Source organism: Lontra canadensis, unplaced genomic scaffold (assembly GCF_010015895.1).
Source record: "Lontra canadensis isolate GAN:19392208 unplaced genomic scaffold, GSC_riverotter_1.0 scaffold69, whole genome shotgun sequence".
In the NCBI taxonomy this organism is placed as follows: Eukaryota; Metazoa; Chordata; class Mammalia; order Carnivora; family Mustelidae; genus Lontra; species Lontra canadensis.
Window position 1 is genome coordinate 10,303,400 of NW_022631063.1, and position 17,147 is coordinate 10,320,546.

Genomic DNA, 17,147 nt, shown 5'->3' on the forward strand with positions numbered 1-17,147 from the left:
TTGAGCATATGCCTGGATTCAGCTTATAAAAGTACTACCACCACCACCTCCAGTAACATCTGTAAAGGGAAAGGGAGACTTTATGAAACAACTCAGTGCTTCCTTTTATTTTTCCAGAGGCAAAAACACTTAACTTTCTTGAGAAAAGAAAGCAAGCCTTATTCTAATCCCTGTGGATTTGGCCATTGCTGGATCCCAGGGGCCTGGGGAGCTATTCATTAAGAGCAGAGGACACTCAACTCTGGTTTAGGTATTCATCAGCTCTGGGAAACTTAGAGCTTAGCTAAGCAAAGGAAAAAGAAAGAAAGAAAGAAAGAAAGAAAGAAAGAAAGAAAGAAAGAAAGAAAGAAAGAAAGAAAGAAAGAAGGAGGGAGGGAGGGAGGGAGGGAGGGAGAGAGGAAGGAAGGAAGAAAGAGAAAGAAAGAAAGGAAGGAAAGAAAAGAAAGAAAGAGAAAGAAAAAGAAAGGGAAAAGAAAGAAGGAAAGAAATCTCTTTCTCATCAGGATTTTTGCTTCCCAGATGCCATCATTCTCAATAATTTCATGAACCCAAGCGCTAATGTCCAGTCACTGTTGGGGAATAGGGGTGATGACAATGGAGAGGGCCCTGTCTGGATTTATCAGCTCTCCATTTATTTGCTGAACAACCTTGGGCAGATCCCTTCTCTCGGTTTTGTCCGTAAGTATTTAGAGAGAGCGTTATATGGTCATGTCATCACATAGAGCACATTTATTATAAACTATAAAGCTCCATGCACTTTTAGAGTGTTACCATGTTAATCCTTCCAATCATGTGTTCTTTCATTGTAGAAAAAAGACAGATTCCCCCAGAGGAAAGAAGTCAAGACAAAGTCCTGACCCACAGAGATAATGTAAATTTAGTGTCCTGCCTAAGGCCTTATAGATTAGCTTCACATGTGCTGCTGGTAACACTGTACCCAAGTCACAAGTGTTTGTATTGCTTCCTGAGTCCAAGTCAGGATAACCTGGAGGGGCAGCTGGGTGGCTCAGTTGGTTAAGCCTCTGACTCTTGGTTTTGGCTCAGGTCACAATCTCAGGATCTTGAGATCAAGTTCCATATCAGGCTCTGTGCTCAGCATGGAGTCTACTTAAGGTTCTTTCCCCTCCCTCTCCCACCTCCTCTGCTGCTCCCCCTGCTTGCTCTCTCTCTCTCTAAAAATAAATAAGGAAAATCTAAAAAAAAAAAAAAAAAAGATAACCTGGAAAGTTAGCATTATATCTGCTTGATAGCAAATTTGATAGTTCAAACCACCCCAGCCTCATGCAAGTAAGTAAGACTCAATCTCTCTCCCTCTCTCTGACTGACTCTTAGGTGAACATGCACACATTTTTCATTCAGTCAAGAATAACTCATTTGGTGCCCACCACATGCTGGATTGTGTTGCTAGCCCTCTCCCCCCAAAATAGTGGTAAAATGTTGTGCCCACACTGCAGTTCTTTTGAAAGAAAAACTGAGTTATGTGTGCTAGAAGCAAGAGGCCTAAGGGTTAATCAGAAAAGAAATAATTTTCACATAAAGTGATCTTTCTTCCCTTTTTTTTTATGGTAAGCTCAGAGAGAATTGTAGTAATACGGGTTGAGCAATTTTCTTTTTTATGAATCCCGTGCTCAATTTATGAAAGCCATTTTGCAACCCATTTACATGCAGTAAACCTTTGCTTTAAGGTTCTGTCATTTACCTTGATCATGATTATTTATAGTCCCTTTAGAAAAGGCCCTTTACAGGTTTAGCTCTCAAGTACAGTACTGCCACTAGCCAGTTCTCTACTGAGCCTTTGAGGTCATGGTCATAAGCTAAGGCACAGCCAGTCTTGCAACCAGCTATGAGGACAGGGAGGGCTGTTGTGTAATGAGAACTAGTTGGAATTAGAAGTCTTGGTCAAAACCAACTCCATACTCTCATCGTGTGATCCTGGCCATTTGTGCACCTTTACCATCAGTTTGCTCACTGGTAGGAAGGGAAGAATGCTTTTATCACAAGACTCTAAAGTAGAATTTAACTAAGGTACGCTACTGTAAGATACAGGGTTAGTTATAAAGAGGAAAGTGTTCCATGAACTAATTGTCAGCCGTATGATCTATTATAAATCAGTGAAAAACAAATGGTATGCCTCCTCTAAAATCTTTCTTGATCACATACTCTATTCTCTTTAATGTGATATACACACAAATGTAAACGGAGAGCAGAAGCCTTTACCTGATATGTCGGAATACAATTAAGTATTTATTGTCTTGATGTGTAAATATAATCGCCAGCTGAAAATCACTGTGCTGGGCATGGTACAGAATACAAGGCAAGTAATTTATCATCCCTAGGCCTCCAGGAGCTTATCGTTTTGTTAAGATGTCTAGCCATAAGTGCACAAAAAGCCAGTATGGGACAGAAGTAGTTACAGTGTGTCGAAGTCCCTCCCCATATGCATACAGCAGGAAACTTTGCTCTTCTGAACACTAGGCGAGCCAGGCTTCCTCCAGCCCCATGTGCTCTTGCTGTCAGTCCAGCAGAACATATATGCCCGCCCGGAAGGGTTTCACTGAAACGCATACAATGAAGTGGTTCTATGGAAATAGGTGCAGAATCGTGGGAACCAAAAAGGGCGGGCAAGGCCCCACGAGACAAGCAACAGCAGGAAGCACTGCATCCCCTAGAAGTGAAGGGCCAGGCGGAGGGCTGTCAGGGGGTGTGCTGGGAGCTGGAGTGAGGCGCAGTGGGAACCCTTGTCAACACGCAAGGCAAGTGGGGCTGTGCGAGTCGGACTCCTGGGACCACCGCCCCGTCAGGGTCAGCAGACACAAACAGGGCTCCCTAGGCACTGGGTCCAGAATCTTTCTGTGGGTGGCGCTTTTCTTGAGGGCCTGAGGAGAGAATCCTATCAGTCCAAGAGGCTGGCTTTCTGAACCTGGGATCGATTGTTCTCGGCTTTTGCAAGCCGCTCAATGACGTGAGTATGAATGTCTCGACCAAGTGTCTTCCTTGACTCCGCGGCACTTACCACGCACAGCCCTCACAAGGTACGGAGCAGGAGAAAATGGATTACACCCTCAACAACAAGAGGCGTGTCATCCGCCTGGTGCTGCAGTGGGCCGCCGTGTATGGAGACGTCCTACAAGAGGATGACGTGGCCGTGGCTTTCCTCGAGGTACGTGGAGGCCTCCCTTCCAAGAATACATCTTTGTCCCACTGTAGCAAGACTCGCCAGAAGCACGGGGCTTCCTGGAAAGACTGGGACTGCAAATTCTGGTCTCTGTTAACATGTTCATCAGAAAGGTACTATGAGGGTTGCCTGGGTGGCTCAGTGGGTTAAGCGTCTGCCTTCGGCTCAGGTCGTGATCTTAGGGCCCTGGGATCGAGCCCCGTATCGGGCTCTCTGCTCAGCGGGGAGCCTGTTTCCTCCTCTCTCTCTGCCTGCCTCTCTGCCTACTTGTGATCTCTCTCTGTCAAATAAATAAATAAAATCTTAAAAAAAAAAAAAGGAAAGAAAGAAAAGTACTATGAGAGGAGTACAGAGCAGCATCAGCGGCTGTCCTGCCCTTTTAGTCCAATAACGCAGCCTTGTCGTGTATTTTCACTTGCTCCCTTTTTCTTTGCATTTTTTTTTCTGTGATCCTAATCACAGGGTACCTGTCATGTTGTAGGCTGCTTTTTCTACTTTATATAAGGATTTTTTTCGATGTTCATGCAGTCTTTCTAGTAAAAATTCTTAATGACCTTTGAGTAACTCTGCCACAGATATGCTTGTTTTTCATCATGTTGAATATTTACATCATTTCTGGTTTCTACATTCCTCGGGTAATAGTACAGGGAATGTTTTTGTGTAAGTTGGTCTGTCTTTGGTCACATTCCAAGAAGTGTGATTGTTAGATCCAGCGGTACCTCTTTTTGAGTAGAGTGAAACCGATAATTTTATTGAGGACTTTCTAGGACCACAAGGTAGTTCCAGAAGGACGTGATTTATGTCATAAACACTATTTTAAGCTGAACTTCCCTTTTCCTTCACATGGCTCCAGCCCCACATTGCAGCATGGGCCCTCGCATTGAGCCTTGAATGACTCTCTCTGTCCTCCGAAACTTAGATGAGGATCTTCGATGCAGGCAAAAGGCAATGTGGCTTCTATTTCTAACCTTATCAGTCTGTATGTTCAAGACTGAATTATCCAAAAAAAAATTATCCTTTCCCCTCTTGAAGCATATAATTTGGCAGGCAGAGAGATGGGGAAGGGGGAAAGGGGCCTGTGAGTGACCCTCAAGGCTGCAGAATGAAGTATTTTGAAAATATAAAGGAATAACAGTAGCTTGGGTCATACATTGACTCCTGGCCGCTACCAGTTGAAGAAAGGACCGTCTTGCAAAGGAAGCAGAGTGGGGTAAGTTGGCAACACCACGGCTGTCAGATTCCGCTGTGGAGGCCACTGCTCCTGAGCAAAGCAGGCCCAGCTGCTGTTGCCTGGTGGTCAGGATTGGTCCCAGGGCGTCCATAAATTGTCCCTGAGTTGATCACACACTCAGCATGCATCATTTCCGGTCCTGAAGACCATGCCTGCCTTTTGCCACCAAAAACTAACCACACCTAGTGGGAAATAGTAAATAAATAACAAATGCTAAAATAGTTATTCAGAATAAATGTTAAAATTTCCCTGAAAAAATCTGAGGTGAAAAAGTGCTCTGACAGTGTAAGCTCTGAAGTGGCCCATTCTAAAACATCTTGTGACATTGCCTTTCATATAAATACCCTAGGAACAGTTCATCTGAAATTTTAAAAAAAAATTTTTTTGAGTTTTTGCACTGTGGTGAAATATATCAAACATAAAATTTGCCATGTTGACCATCCTTGAGGGTACAATTCAGTGGTATTAATTAATTCACAGTGTTATGGCACCATTAAGACCATCTATTTCCAAAACCCTTTCTCACTTGCAGTTCTGAATTTAGACATATGGTAACATTTTCTTTTTCTTTTTTGGTCTCCAGGCCACACAACCATGGTCTGGAGATGCTAGTCAAGCAGATGACATAGGGACATATATCTGTTGCTCTTGACAGAATCGTGTACCTTGGCAATTCCCATTAAAAGCCTGTGACCTTTGCCAATTACAGGAGTTTTATGTGTCTGTGTCAGATGATGCCCGGATGATTGCCGCCCTCAAGGACCAACTGCCCGAGTTAGAGAAGATTGTTAAGCAAATGTAAGGAAGGGCCTGGCTTGGGGTGTGTTTTCATCAAGTAAGTGCTTGCATCTCCATCAAAACATCTTCCAAAATGCCCTTCGCCCCACCCCGCACCCAGAAGGTGAAAGCTGGTTTTTCAGCAGCCACACAGTATTCCAGTTTGAGTGGACCGGTGCCTCAGGCTTGGGTGGTGGGAGAAGATCAGGTGAAGAGGGGAGATTCTGCTCCTTTCCTGTGGCGGACGGCTGCCAGGAGAAAGCCTGGGACAAGGCGGAGGTCCTACTGTAGGGCATCTCACTCAGTAAACTTGGGTTCGTTTGGTTTAAGGCAGTGAATCCAGTAATAAAATAGTGGCATTTAAAGAAAGATGAAGGTGAATTACTTATATGGAAAATTCACTTTCTACCACCAAGGTTGTTGCTGGTGAACGTTTGCTTCCCCTCTGTGAAAACATGGAAGGTTTCACACGCTGTTACTTTGAGCCTTCAGTAAATACCGGAGAGAATGTATGCAACTAGAAAGATCTTAAAAGCTAGAAATCTTGGCTTTCAACATCAGTTCTGCCAGGGGTCTGCCTGGGATGTGAGCCCATCTCTTCGTGTGTCCTCTGTGCTTTGTCCCTTGGTCTCAGTATGAGGATTGCTCAAGGATTGCTGTCATTTCGTTCTGTAATTTAAAAGTTCTATGCAAATGAAGCAATTCAAAATAACAGCACCGATGGTGTCAATTAATATGTTTTCTCTGTTTCTCGTAGTTCAGAAGATGCAAAGGCTCCACAAAAGAAGGTATATGCCCACGATTAGGACTCTCTAATTGTGCCCTGTTAGTTAGCAGTTCTCCGGAAGTATTACAGTGCAGTAATTGAAAGTGATGTGTTTATAAATACAAAATATGTTTTCTCATGTCTTGACTCTGCTTCTCGAGTGTGTCTCCTCTGAGCTGCAAACGTGCACCAGTCACTCTCCCCTTATGGCTGTGGTTATTTTTACAGCACAAAGTTCTTTTGCAACAGTTCAACACAGGCGATGAGAGAGCCCAAAAGCGCCAGCCTATCCGCGGCTCGGATGAAGGTGAGAATTCTCCTCTAACTCAGAATTGTGTAGATTACTCAAAGTCCCTAAAATCTCTCCCCTGGGAACCCTCGGACTCTCTTAGCACTCCAAATGGTTCGCCTGAAGGTGCCCTTTTGCATTTCAGTTATTAATCCTCTTGAACTCTGGGCCTGGAGTGGAGGTGTTTATCCACACTTCCTGGATTCTGCCTCCCCCTCGCTGCCGCTGTTCCCTGAAGGAAGGAAAGAGTATCTCGGGAAGTAGTGGTCAAGGCTGCCCACCTCCAGGAAGAGCTGGCAGGCAGATGGCTGGCACTTTGCAATGCTGTGCAGGGCAGAGATAGGGTCATCTGCAGAGCAGGACTCCAGCCCAGAGAGGGCAGTCTGGCCCTGAGCCCAGTATTGTTGGCAGCCACGAGGGAGGTGCACACGCCGACAATGACCATTTGGTTGCTTAAGCTTTGTCTCAGGAATCACAACCAAAATAAAATGAGTGATAATGACAAAATTCTCATCTTAAATCACAACCGAGTCCTGTCATTTAGGAGCCCACAAATTACAGGAGCCGGAATTGCTTCCAGGGTTTATGTTCAGAGGTGAGCCTTGAGGTGCCATGTTTGGGTTTGCTGAGCTTGACATTGCCTGAGCTCTGTGGCCCAGCCCGCCCCAAAGTACGCGAACCCGTGAACAAGTGTGTGGGAAAGTCAGTGTGTGTTTATGCCCCAGGGGGAAGTGCTCCTGTTTGCAGAGCTGTTAGCATTAGTTCCCCACCTCTCACTCCCTTCCCCCTGCCCCCACCCCCTACCCCCTGCCCCAGCCAGACAGCAGCAATCTAGCAATCTGCCTACTGCGCGCACTTCCTGGATTATGAAAAAGAAACTCTCAGGCAACGGCAGACCCAGCAGACAGGCCTAGATGTCCTTCCTTTGTTCCATGTCTCTTCTCTGTGGCTTGTCCTCAAGCATGTGCTATGGTTCTTGGAACTAGAGGCAGCAGCCACGTACATGTGTACCTATCCTTAGACCAAAGTGAAGGCCAGGAGTTTTGGAAGTGGGTGAGCTGACTGCAAATAGGTACAATCCTGAGAATGAGGAGATGGTGCAAATTTGGGAGGTTAGCCAAACATTCCCCCTTGCTGATGGTTTTCCTAAGAACTCCCGGGACCGATTTACCATATTGTTCCTGCCTTCCCAACAGTTCTGTTTAAAGTCTACTGCCTGGACCACACCTACACAACCATTCGGGTGCCAGTGGCCGCCTCAGTGAAGGAAGTCATCAGCGCAGTTGCCGACAAACTGGGCTCTGGGGAAGGCCTGATCATTGTCAAGATGAGCTCTGGAGGAGGTAACAGCCTCAATGAGCACCTTGGGCTTCCACAGAATGGAATATCCCATCCAAACAGAAAGCCTGCCAGGAGTTAGTGTGGCCCTTCCTCACAGGACCCGAGGGACAAATAGGTGCTGTGTGTGTGCCCATAAATAACAAAATAATATGGTTAGAAGTGGGCTGGGTAAGAATCCAATATGCCCTATTTTGGAGTTACCCACTGTAAAGCAGGAGGTTAAGTGATCGACCGCAGCTGGAGCTGAGGACTCTGGGGTGGGTGTTGGCTTGGAGTTCTTCCTATTTAAACCCTAAACAAAAAGCTGAAGGTCTTGGAGCTCCGAGACATGGGGACCCTAAGAGGGCATCTGGCTTGACAGGCTCCAAGCCATAGGTTTCCAAACGTCTGAAGTTGGAGGTGATCGTAGGCTGGTTCTTTCCAGCTGATGATGGTTTCCCTCCTTACCCCGTAGAGAGGGCAGGAGGCCAACTCATCAAATAAAATGAGGACGATTTTCCCCCATGGGACCACTTAATTGCCGTGTGCGTCCTTGAAATGTCATGTATTCATTCGCCATATATATTTACTGGCCAAGTTAGTGTGACTGGGACGGAAGGGATGTGTTGGGTGCAGCCATGTCCCCAAGCTGTTGCTAGGCAGGCACAGAGGTAGACAGTAAGTGGACAATTACAATCCATGCTGGCTAGAGGTTTGGAATGGTTGGCCTGTGTTGCATTGAGAGCCCAAAGAAGAAACGGTAAAGCTAATTTATCTGGAGATGATTTAGTAGCCACTGGAGGATCCTTGCTTCAGGATCAGGTAAACCATTTTTTTGCCACGTTTGAAGGCAAATGGTTCTCCTGATGCAGGATTTTTAAATGTATCATGGATTCCCAAGATTTCCTCTCCCAGTCACATAGGACCCAGGATGCCTGCCTTCGCCAATCCCTATGGCACAGTCTTTCCGAGACTGTCCCTCATCCCTCCTTCCCCTCCTTCGGGTTGTGACGCAAATGTCTTGTCTACCTGAGGCTACCTCCTCCCTTTCTTTGATTCCCTTCCTAAAATTGTATCCTCTCTCACTTACGTATACTTTCTAGCTTCTGTCCCTGCTGGTTTTTCTCCCTGTGGCAGCTCACTCTCTGATCTGTCTTGTTCACCGTGTCCCTCGCTGTGATGCAAGCTCTTACGGGACCGGGATTTTTTCTTTTTTCCTGTGTTGTTCCCTTCTGTATCTTCAATGCCTGGAGCAGCGTCCAGCATGAAATAAATGCTAAATAAATATTTGTTGAATGAATTAGTTTTCAAAATATAGGAGGCTTAATCTAGGCCATGCCATTGCCCTCCAAATTCAGGAACCCATGAGAAAATACTAATGAATTTTACATCTAAAGTCATCTGGGATCGCAGAAACCCCCTACCTTTTCTAGAAGGGATCTTTCCGTCTCCAAAGCGCTGGGCATTATTGCCATCTGGAAACACAATTTGTTATATAAATAGTGAGCGTGGTTTTTGAAGATAATTACAGCTGTAGTGCGGAACTGGGTGAATTGAGCCGCGGGTACTTCCATCCTGCTTTGTGGTCATGTTCTGATGGCATCCTGAGCGTCCTGTGCCTGCGTGAATGCTGGGTCTTTCCTATTCAGTGGGTCCCTTCAGTCCTGTGTTTTATGCAGTCACTGCGTGTTCCGGTAATTCACCGAGCTGGCAATTTGTTGGTGTGATTAGGGCAGTGCAGCAAATCTCAGATGCATTTAATAGGCAATCTCATGCTTTTTATGTTCACAGAAAAGGTGGTGCTCAAACCTAATGATGTTTCAGTATTTACGACGCTCACCGTTAATGGACGCCTTTTTGCTTGCCCGCGAGAGCAATTCGATTCACTGGTAGGTGTGGATGGCCTCCTCGGAGCCGTGTCTGCAATCAGAAAAACTTGTCTGCAGCTTAATTTCGCAGTTACGTTGAACTGAGTTGCTAAAAAACTCCTGAATGCTCCTTGGCTGTTTCTTTTTCTGTGCTACGTGAGGTAAGCCTCAGGTGTTCATTTGATATGCTCAGACCTTTAGATTTTCTTTTGTGGAAATGAGCCAAAGTAGCCCCACTATCGGGGCACAATTCTGCTTTTAGACCCCCTTGTAGTAAATCACCTCCTAGAAGTCCCCCCAGTTTAGATAGTAATATTTAAAATCTGAATGCTGAAACCAGGAGAGAGGAAAAAAAACTTTTTAAGACCAGACCTGGCGATCCATCACGTCCTCCGTGGGCTGTAGAAGGGCGTTAGGGCAAAGCCACTCTCGGTTCTCCCTGAAAGCGCTCTGACTTGTGTAGGAAGTACCGGAGGCCAGCCGTTTCTTCGCTATGTCCCCCAAGCCTTTTTCCCAGGCTGCGCAGAACTCTCTTCAAGCAAAGGATTAATCGGCCCATGCTCACTGCTGAGTAGCCTTTGTCTGTTATGGAGACGGTAGGGTTCATTTCTGTTTATCCTGCAAAAATTATACATGTTGGTGAGGAGCTCTCGCGCTATCTTGGAAACGCTGCAGGGCCAGCGCAGAGGAGAGGGAAGCAGTTTTTTCCATCTCGGGACACATGGGGCTGATTTTACTAAGAGAAGTGCAACAAGAGTGAGAGGTAAACAGCATCACATTCCAGGGCAGAGTTCAGCCACGTGAGTGCTGCATAAATGCATTCATGTGTCATCACATCAGACATTAGAAGTAAATCAAGATTCCTCTCCTCTCGAGAACGTTCTAAAATTTTTTCTTGAGATTGTATTTATTTTTTGAGGAAGAGAGTGAGCGAGATAGAGGACACAGGCAGGGGAAGTGGCAGGCAGAGGCAGAGAGAGAAGCAGACTCCCTGCTGAGCAGGGACCCTGATTCGAGGCTTGATCCCGGGACCCTGGGATCATGATCTGAGCCAAAGGCAGACACTTAACTGACTGACCTCCCAGGAGCCCCTCGGGAACATCTTAGAACTTGTTTTGGCCTCATGGGGATTCTTTGTTCCAGCTGGGGGAGAGCCATCTGGGGCACTCCTGCGCAGCTAGGTGGATTGTTGCCATGTCTTGTATTCCGGTGGAGGGGAGCTTAGCAAATGTGGCTTCGTTCTCTGACTGTCCTCATCCATCACAGCCCACAAGCGCCCTGCTGGCCTGATCCACAGCTGCTAGAAGAGCCGTCTGCACACAGTCCTTTCATTTGTATTTTCAAGTCACCTACATTCACTGCTTTCTAAAAGATCACTATTTTCCAGCACTGAGGGATTGGGGGGGTGGGGGGGAATGTCCTACGTGAGGCGTGCTGCCCTCTCATGGAAATGAACACCATCAGAAACCAGGTGAGCTGTGGGCCTGCCACAGGTGCGGCGCGATGTGTTTGTCCCACTGCCTTCGGCCTGTCTTGCCAGCCGGTTTTTGGCCACAGCAACAGATGACCTGGCGTGTGGATGGGGTGTGCAGACCATTTCCAGCTCCTTGTCAGGCAGACACTAACTTCTGAGGCCTCTGTTTCTTTGCACCTTGTCCTGCAGCCTTGCGAATTCTAGTCCTTACCAGCCTTCCATGTTAAGGCCCGAGTAGTTGAAAGGCGTTTACTTTGCCGCAAGCCCTGGGGAATGTGAGCTTGTAAACTTCTTCCACGTGGTGCCCTGCCATTCGCTGGCTGGCGGCTTACGTCATCATACTAAGGAGTGGTTGAACCCCACCTGCCTCACCAAACTGGAGATGTGGAGCCTTTTCCAGCTTTCTAAAGATCTCCCTGAGGACAGTCTTTCTAGGAAGAATGGCACACAGGATGACTGTGCAGTACAGAATGTTGGCCAAACCCTTTGATCTATCAACACGTACTTATGAAGTGTCTGCTTTGTACTCAGTGCTCTGCTGCCTTCTGTGTGACTCTCGACCAGTCGTCCCAGAGACTCTGTCCTTGCAATGGTTACAGTGACATTAGGGAGATGAGACTAAAACAGCCTGGAACAGAACACATCGTAGGGCTACGCTGTGTTGTCTAGAAATAACGGAGTGCCAGCGCTTTACTCTCTGCCCATTGTATTTGAGCATAAATGTTAGTGCAGAGCAAATTATAATAAAATCCCACTGTACTGTAATTTGGTTGTACTCTTACCCACCTGCTAGTTCCTTAGAATTTTATTTAGGGCTTATGATCTCATCCAGACATTGTGGATGGTTCTGGCTCTGGGATGGTCTTGAAGACGAATCCTCCCTATGCCTCCAGGAACCCACAGTGCAGTGAGGGACTCCAGGGTGTAAGAAGGCGGTGTGACAAATGCCACCACAGAGCCAGGCACGGGGTGGGGGCGAGAGGGATGCTGGGGTGGCAGCTGACTTCAGCCATCTCTTTGTCACTGACGATCTGTGTATCCTTTTTATGCCTTGGGTTCTTGACTTGGAAATTGGGAGGGTAACAATGCTGTTCTTCCTGAGGGAAAGTACATGGGAGTTCCGTTCTATGCCTCTGGGCAGGCAGTTGTGCCTGTTGTGCCTCATATGATGGGAAAGGGCCCCAGGACTATCTAGGAGAAAATGGAGCAAGGGGGTGCTTCCTGGGGGCCCCCGGGTCAGCACATACATTCCCCACTTCAGATGGAAGAACAACTTCGGCCACTCAGATCGCCTCTTTGGTGCTGCATGGAGGGAAGAGGCCAGCCTGCTCTTTGTCAAGGAGGGAGAAGGCTTTGGTGAGCCCTGCCCACTCAAAAAAAAAAAAAAAAAATAGAGATTCTATGACTTTCAAAAGGGATGCAGGAATGATAGACCACCATCCATGACTTAAAGAATTTTACTTATTTCTTAATATTGGCATCTTCCCTGTAGTTGCTCGGTTTATCCCCTCCATGAAAAGCCGTAAGGCCTCAAGGAAAAGAGATGGGAGCTGGGTGGCTCAGTCATTAAGCGTCTGCCTTCGGCTCAGGTCATGATCCCGGGGTCCTGGGATCGAGCCCCGCATTGGGCTCCCTGCTTGGCAGTAAGCCTGCTTCTCCCTCGTCCACTCCCCCTACTTGTGTTCCCTCTCACTGTGTCTCTCTCTGTCAATAAATAAATAAGATCTTAAAAAAAATAAAAGAGAGAGAGAGAAAGAGATGGGAGCTGGGGAGCCTGTGGAGGAAGAGAGCAAGAGGGCAGTTGCATGGAGCAGAGGGCTGTGCACACAGCAGAAGCTGCAAGAGGGAGCGGAGAACATGGAGAGCCTGAGCCCGACAGGGTGTCCTCAGACCCAGCATTTAAAAGTGTCCCCAACTTCAGGGATGCCTGGGTGGCTCAGGCAGTTGAGCGTCTGACTCTTGATTTTGTCTCAGGTCAAGATCATCGGTTGTGGGATCCAGCCCCACCTTGGGTTCCTCACTCAGCACAGAATCTGCTTATCCCTCTCCCTCTGCTTCTCACTGCATGCTCTCTCTCTCTCTCTCTCTCTCAAATAAATAAGTAAAATCTTTTTTAAAGACTGTCCCCAACTTTCTACCTAAGACTCACCCTGCTTGGAACCATTCTCCTTACTTGTTTCCATAAGCCACTTACCCATAGCTTCAGGCCAGTTCCCTAAGTTTCCAAACTTTGGAATTAACATTTTTCTTTCCTACTGTCTGTGCCCTGCGTAGAGCGAATCAGGAACAACTGAGCTTAGCTCCCATGTCCAGTCATCACTCGCATCATACTTTCCTGTGCATTTGCATCACCGCAGCACTTTTGGGGAGGGAACTCTTTTGGAAGGGGGTGGGAGTGGGGACCTCCTCTGTGCCAGGCACTCTGCTTATGTGATACAGGGACATTCTTCTCAGTCCATCCTGTTAAGAATCCTGCATATCCGGTACTGCGACACCAAGTTTCCTGAGCTGGAAACAGACATGCAAGAAACTAGGGAATCGATCCCAGTCTGCGTAGGTAGAGTAGGGTTTGCATTTAGTCTGTTGCCCTCGAACACTGCTCTGTTGCAAAACCCTAGCTCTTTGTCTGGCACTCACAGACTTTCTAAAGCTGTCCGAGCTGTCTTTTTGGTTCCCCAAGGCTCTCTGATCCTGACAAACAGGTCTACTGACAGTTTTCTAGCCTTCCTGCATCTCTACCCATCCTTCAGCAGACCAACCTGGGAACTCAGGGGAAACCTTGCTGTTCTGACCCACCCAAGTTTGTCTGTTTAATCTTTTATAGCCTGGCTTCTTTCTCCAAGAACCCCTCCGACTGTACATTCATCCGAAATACCCACTAACTCTCAAAAAGCCCATTCCTGTCCTCCCACATGTTTATCCATGTATCTGGGCATTGGGTGTATGTCCATGCTTCTGTCTGTCCTTCATAGCCACGCATGAATGCCAGCAGCTGACTGTTGATTGAGTGTCAAGAGGGACTCCCTGATCAGAGCTAACCTTCCCTTAGCCTGTAAACTTGCAGAGACCACCTACATCCTGAATGTGTCATTTCTTTTGTGCCCAGAACCCAGTGAGCATTTATGGAACATAATGGTTATGGGTGCTACTGCTGATAGTCATGCTGGTAGAACTTGCATAGTATTGGTATTTCCAACTTAAATACCGAATATCCCAATGTAGCTAGCTAGCATGATATTAGGGAAGTCCTCTTTCAATTCTTGTCCCTTTTGTAACTTTGGACATATATTACAGATCCATAAATGTCCACATAGTACACATAAGTTTCCAAGGCATACAAATCATTTATTTTATTAAGGAAAAGCAGTCTCCGTCATTTCTCATAAAATACAAATGAGATCGGTGAGTCAGGTAGAAAGTTTTGAATGAGAGCCTTCCAGAAAGTAGCAGAAGCCCTCATCCAGAACTCCATGACCTTGTGGTTATCATTTCTAGCTCAGCATCGCTCCAAGAGTGGAGGGATGAGCCAGCATGAGTCATGTCGGTACCCGGAGCCCTCTGTCCGCCAGTCAGCTCAGGCTGTGTGTTATACGAGCTGGATAAGCAGGAACGTCACTGCGGTCACCAGCCCCACCACAGTTAGTGGTGCTGTGGCCAGATGTCCAAAAGGGCCATCCTGGTACCTGCTCCAGAACAGCTAGTGGAAAATAGGAAGAAAACATCTCCAAGGACTTCTTATGCCTTTACCAGAGAAAAGGAACTGTTTCCAGGGATCTCCCGGGCCCCAGTGTAAGGGGGACCCCCACAGATCACTCCTCACCAAAGCTTATTTGCCACATCCCACGTTTTTCAGTCAGTGGACTTGATGATAGTGGCCACAATGACTCTAAGGGTGGCACTGAAGGAAGTGAGCATTAAGAATAAAGGTGTCTTTCTCCTCTGGGTGACACTAGAGAGGTCCTGAAAGCCCCTCCAGAATCCTTTACCGTCAAAACTCCTTGAAGCATTCAGCATGGAGTACTTCTCTGTCCTGAGAGTCTGATCTATTTTTGCCTTCTTATTCATAGACTCCCTTGCCAGAGCAGGAAGGCCCAACCATTGGAACAGTGGGAACTTTTGAACTGATGAGCTCCAAAGATTTAGCGTACCAGATGACCATTTATGACTGGGAACTCTTCAACTGTGTGCACGAGGTAAGTGCTTGCTGGAGAGCGAGAGGAGGTACCGTTGTGATTCTGGACAAAGGCTGCCAGGCGGCCCAGCGGCAGACCTGGATGTATGCAGCAAGATGGAAACCACACGACCGTTTATGGAAATACCGAGCTTATTAATAAAGCCTGTTACAAAGTCTTTGTGTCTTCAAGAAAAATCATAATGATTTAGAGTAGCCTTCCTGCGCATGTCAAGCCAACAGCCCCTCGTGGATGGTTCTATATTTAAGAAGCCCACTGAAGCCCCCTCGCCCTGTAGTACAGCTTGACTCCTGGCCAGTGATGGGACTCACATTTGCTGACCCCCGTCAACTTGTCGTGACAAATAAAGAAGCCTCATTGGTGTTTTGATTGAAGAACAAAGAAATGAAATTGTTTTCTTTTCTTTTCTAGCTGGAGCTAATCTATCACACATTTGGAAGGCATAATTTTAAAAAGACCACAGCAAACTTGGATTTGTTCCTGAGGAGATTTAATGAAATTCAGTTTTGGGTTGTCACTGAGATTTGCCTTTGTTCCCAGCCCAGCAAGCGTGTTCAGCTCTTAAAAAAATTTATTAAGATCGCAGCCCAGTAAGTATCATTAGCTTAGGAAGAAAAAAAATGTTTGAGCTGCATTTTCATTTTGTCCTATTAGGGCTACATCTTTCAAAAAAAAAAAAAAGAAAGAAAGGAAGGAAGAAAGATAGAAAGATAGATAGATATAGGATCTCCTTAGACAACAAGGAACAACGACGGGGGCTTTAGAATAAGTGAACGTGATAAAAGGTTAATTTCATCTGGCTTTTGTAATACCGGACATCAGTATATAAATAAATTAACACCTCACAGCATGGATACCAGAGTCAGAATCATGACCTCTTTGCTTTGAACTGCCCTGGCTTTGTGCCTCCTCCAGTTTAAAGAGTCCTTCAGCAAAGTTCTGTCGTAGGAAACTTGTGTTGATAAGGCCTTTCGAATGGATGTCCCACAGGACACCTTCTCACCAGTAGAGGGCAGTGGAAACATGCAGGTACATGAGCACATAAAACTCAGCCAGAATGAAATCAGTAAAATGCATAAAGGCGAGATAACCTGGGACATGAAAATCATCTCCATCGACATCAGAAAAAGCAAGCAGCTTATAAATATTCTATTTAATAGCAGTTCATGGGAAACAATTTATTTACTGCAGGGGCCGGTTAGATTTCTCCCTGACATGAATTTAATCTTCTCCTGCTATTTAGATATGCCTGACAACCTCTGTTTACTTCCATGTTTTTGGTATCACCACAATGCTAAAAATAAAATGCTAAATGTGGCCCATGGTTGGGAGACTTCTTTCTAAATGCAGGGAGCTCTCGCACAGGAAGGTGGGGAGCACAAGTAACCCCAGCCAGCAATTTCCTTGGGTCAAACAGTTTAGATCCCATACAGAGTCTGATTTCCAGAGCTAAACAAAGAAGTAAAATGCTGCCTGACATTTCATATGTATTATCTTGCCAAATGCTTCAAATTATTTTGCCAAAAATTTGAGGGTTCAACAGGATATCCAAATCCTCAGATTCAAAGGCTGATATCTCTTAATTTGGAAAAGCTGCCTTTCTGAAGAAAGATTTAGTAAGATGTTGCTTACAAATTTCTGGATCAAAGGATAGCCACTTTGCCAAGGAGACTGAACAGCCTTGTTGCAAGGGGCAGGTGCCTTCGCGTACTTGCAAGAGGAGGATTACGGAAACTGTAACGATACGTGCTTTCCTACTATGAAGAACACATTCTCCCTTCGCCTTAGCCTGGCAGTGCCAAATGCAACAAGGAGAAGAGAATGGCATACTGCACCCCAGTGTGGGGGATCAGCAAACCTTCGGGGGCCTGATCCTGTTAGTTGACAGTGGCAACATAAAGAGAGCCTTTCCATAACTTAGGAATTCTTTTTTAATGTTTTTGCCTTTTTTATCTTTCTTCCTTATGATTATGGGAATGAGTAGGCAGCTTTGGCCTTTGGTATAAATTGGCTTATGTTATTTAACCTTTCCTAAGCTGGTGCTGTCTCAAAGT

At 46.2% G+C, this 17,147-nt stretch overlaps 1 protein-coding gene across 4 annotated transcripts in view; it reads left to right on the plus strand.

Moving 5' to 3' along the window:
• Positions 1–17,147, plus strand: part of RAPGEF4 (Rap guanine nucleotide exchange factor 4) — a 294,249-nt gene that overhangs the window by 255,636 nt on the left and 21,466 nt on the right. For all 4 annotated transcript variants that reach the window (XM_032880467.1, XM_032880470.1, XM_032880468.1 and 1 more), the window contains 8 exons: positions 3,010–3,160; positions 5,116–5,204; positions 5,941–5,971; positions 6,178–6,256; positions 7,435–7,581; positions 9,350–9,447; positions 14,968–15,093; positions 15,505–15,683. In XM_032880467.1, the coding sequence (XP_032736358.1) occupies positions 3,010–3,160; positions 5,116–5,204; positions 5,941–5,971; positions 6,178–6,256; positions 7,435–7,581; positions 9,350–9,447; positions 14,968–15,093; positions 15,505–15,683 (900 nt within the window). The remainder of the gene's footprint in view (positions 1–3,009; positions 3,161–5,115; positions 5,205–5,940; positions 5,972–6,177; positions 6,257–7,434; positions 7,582–9,349; positions 9,448–14,967; positions 15,094–15,504; positions 15,684–17,147) is intronic.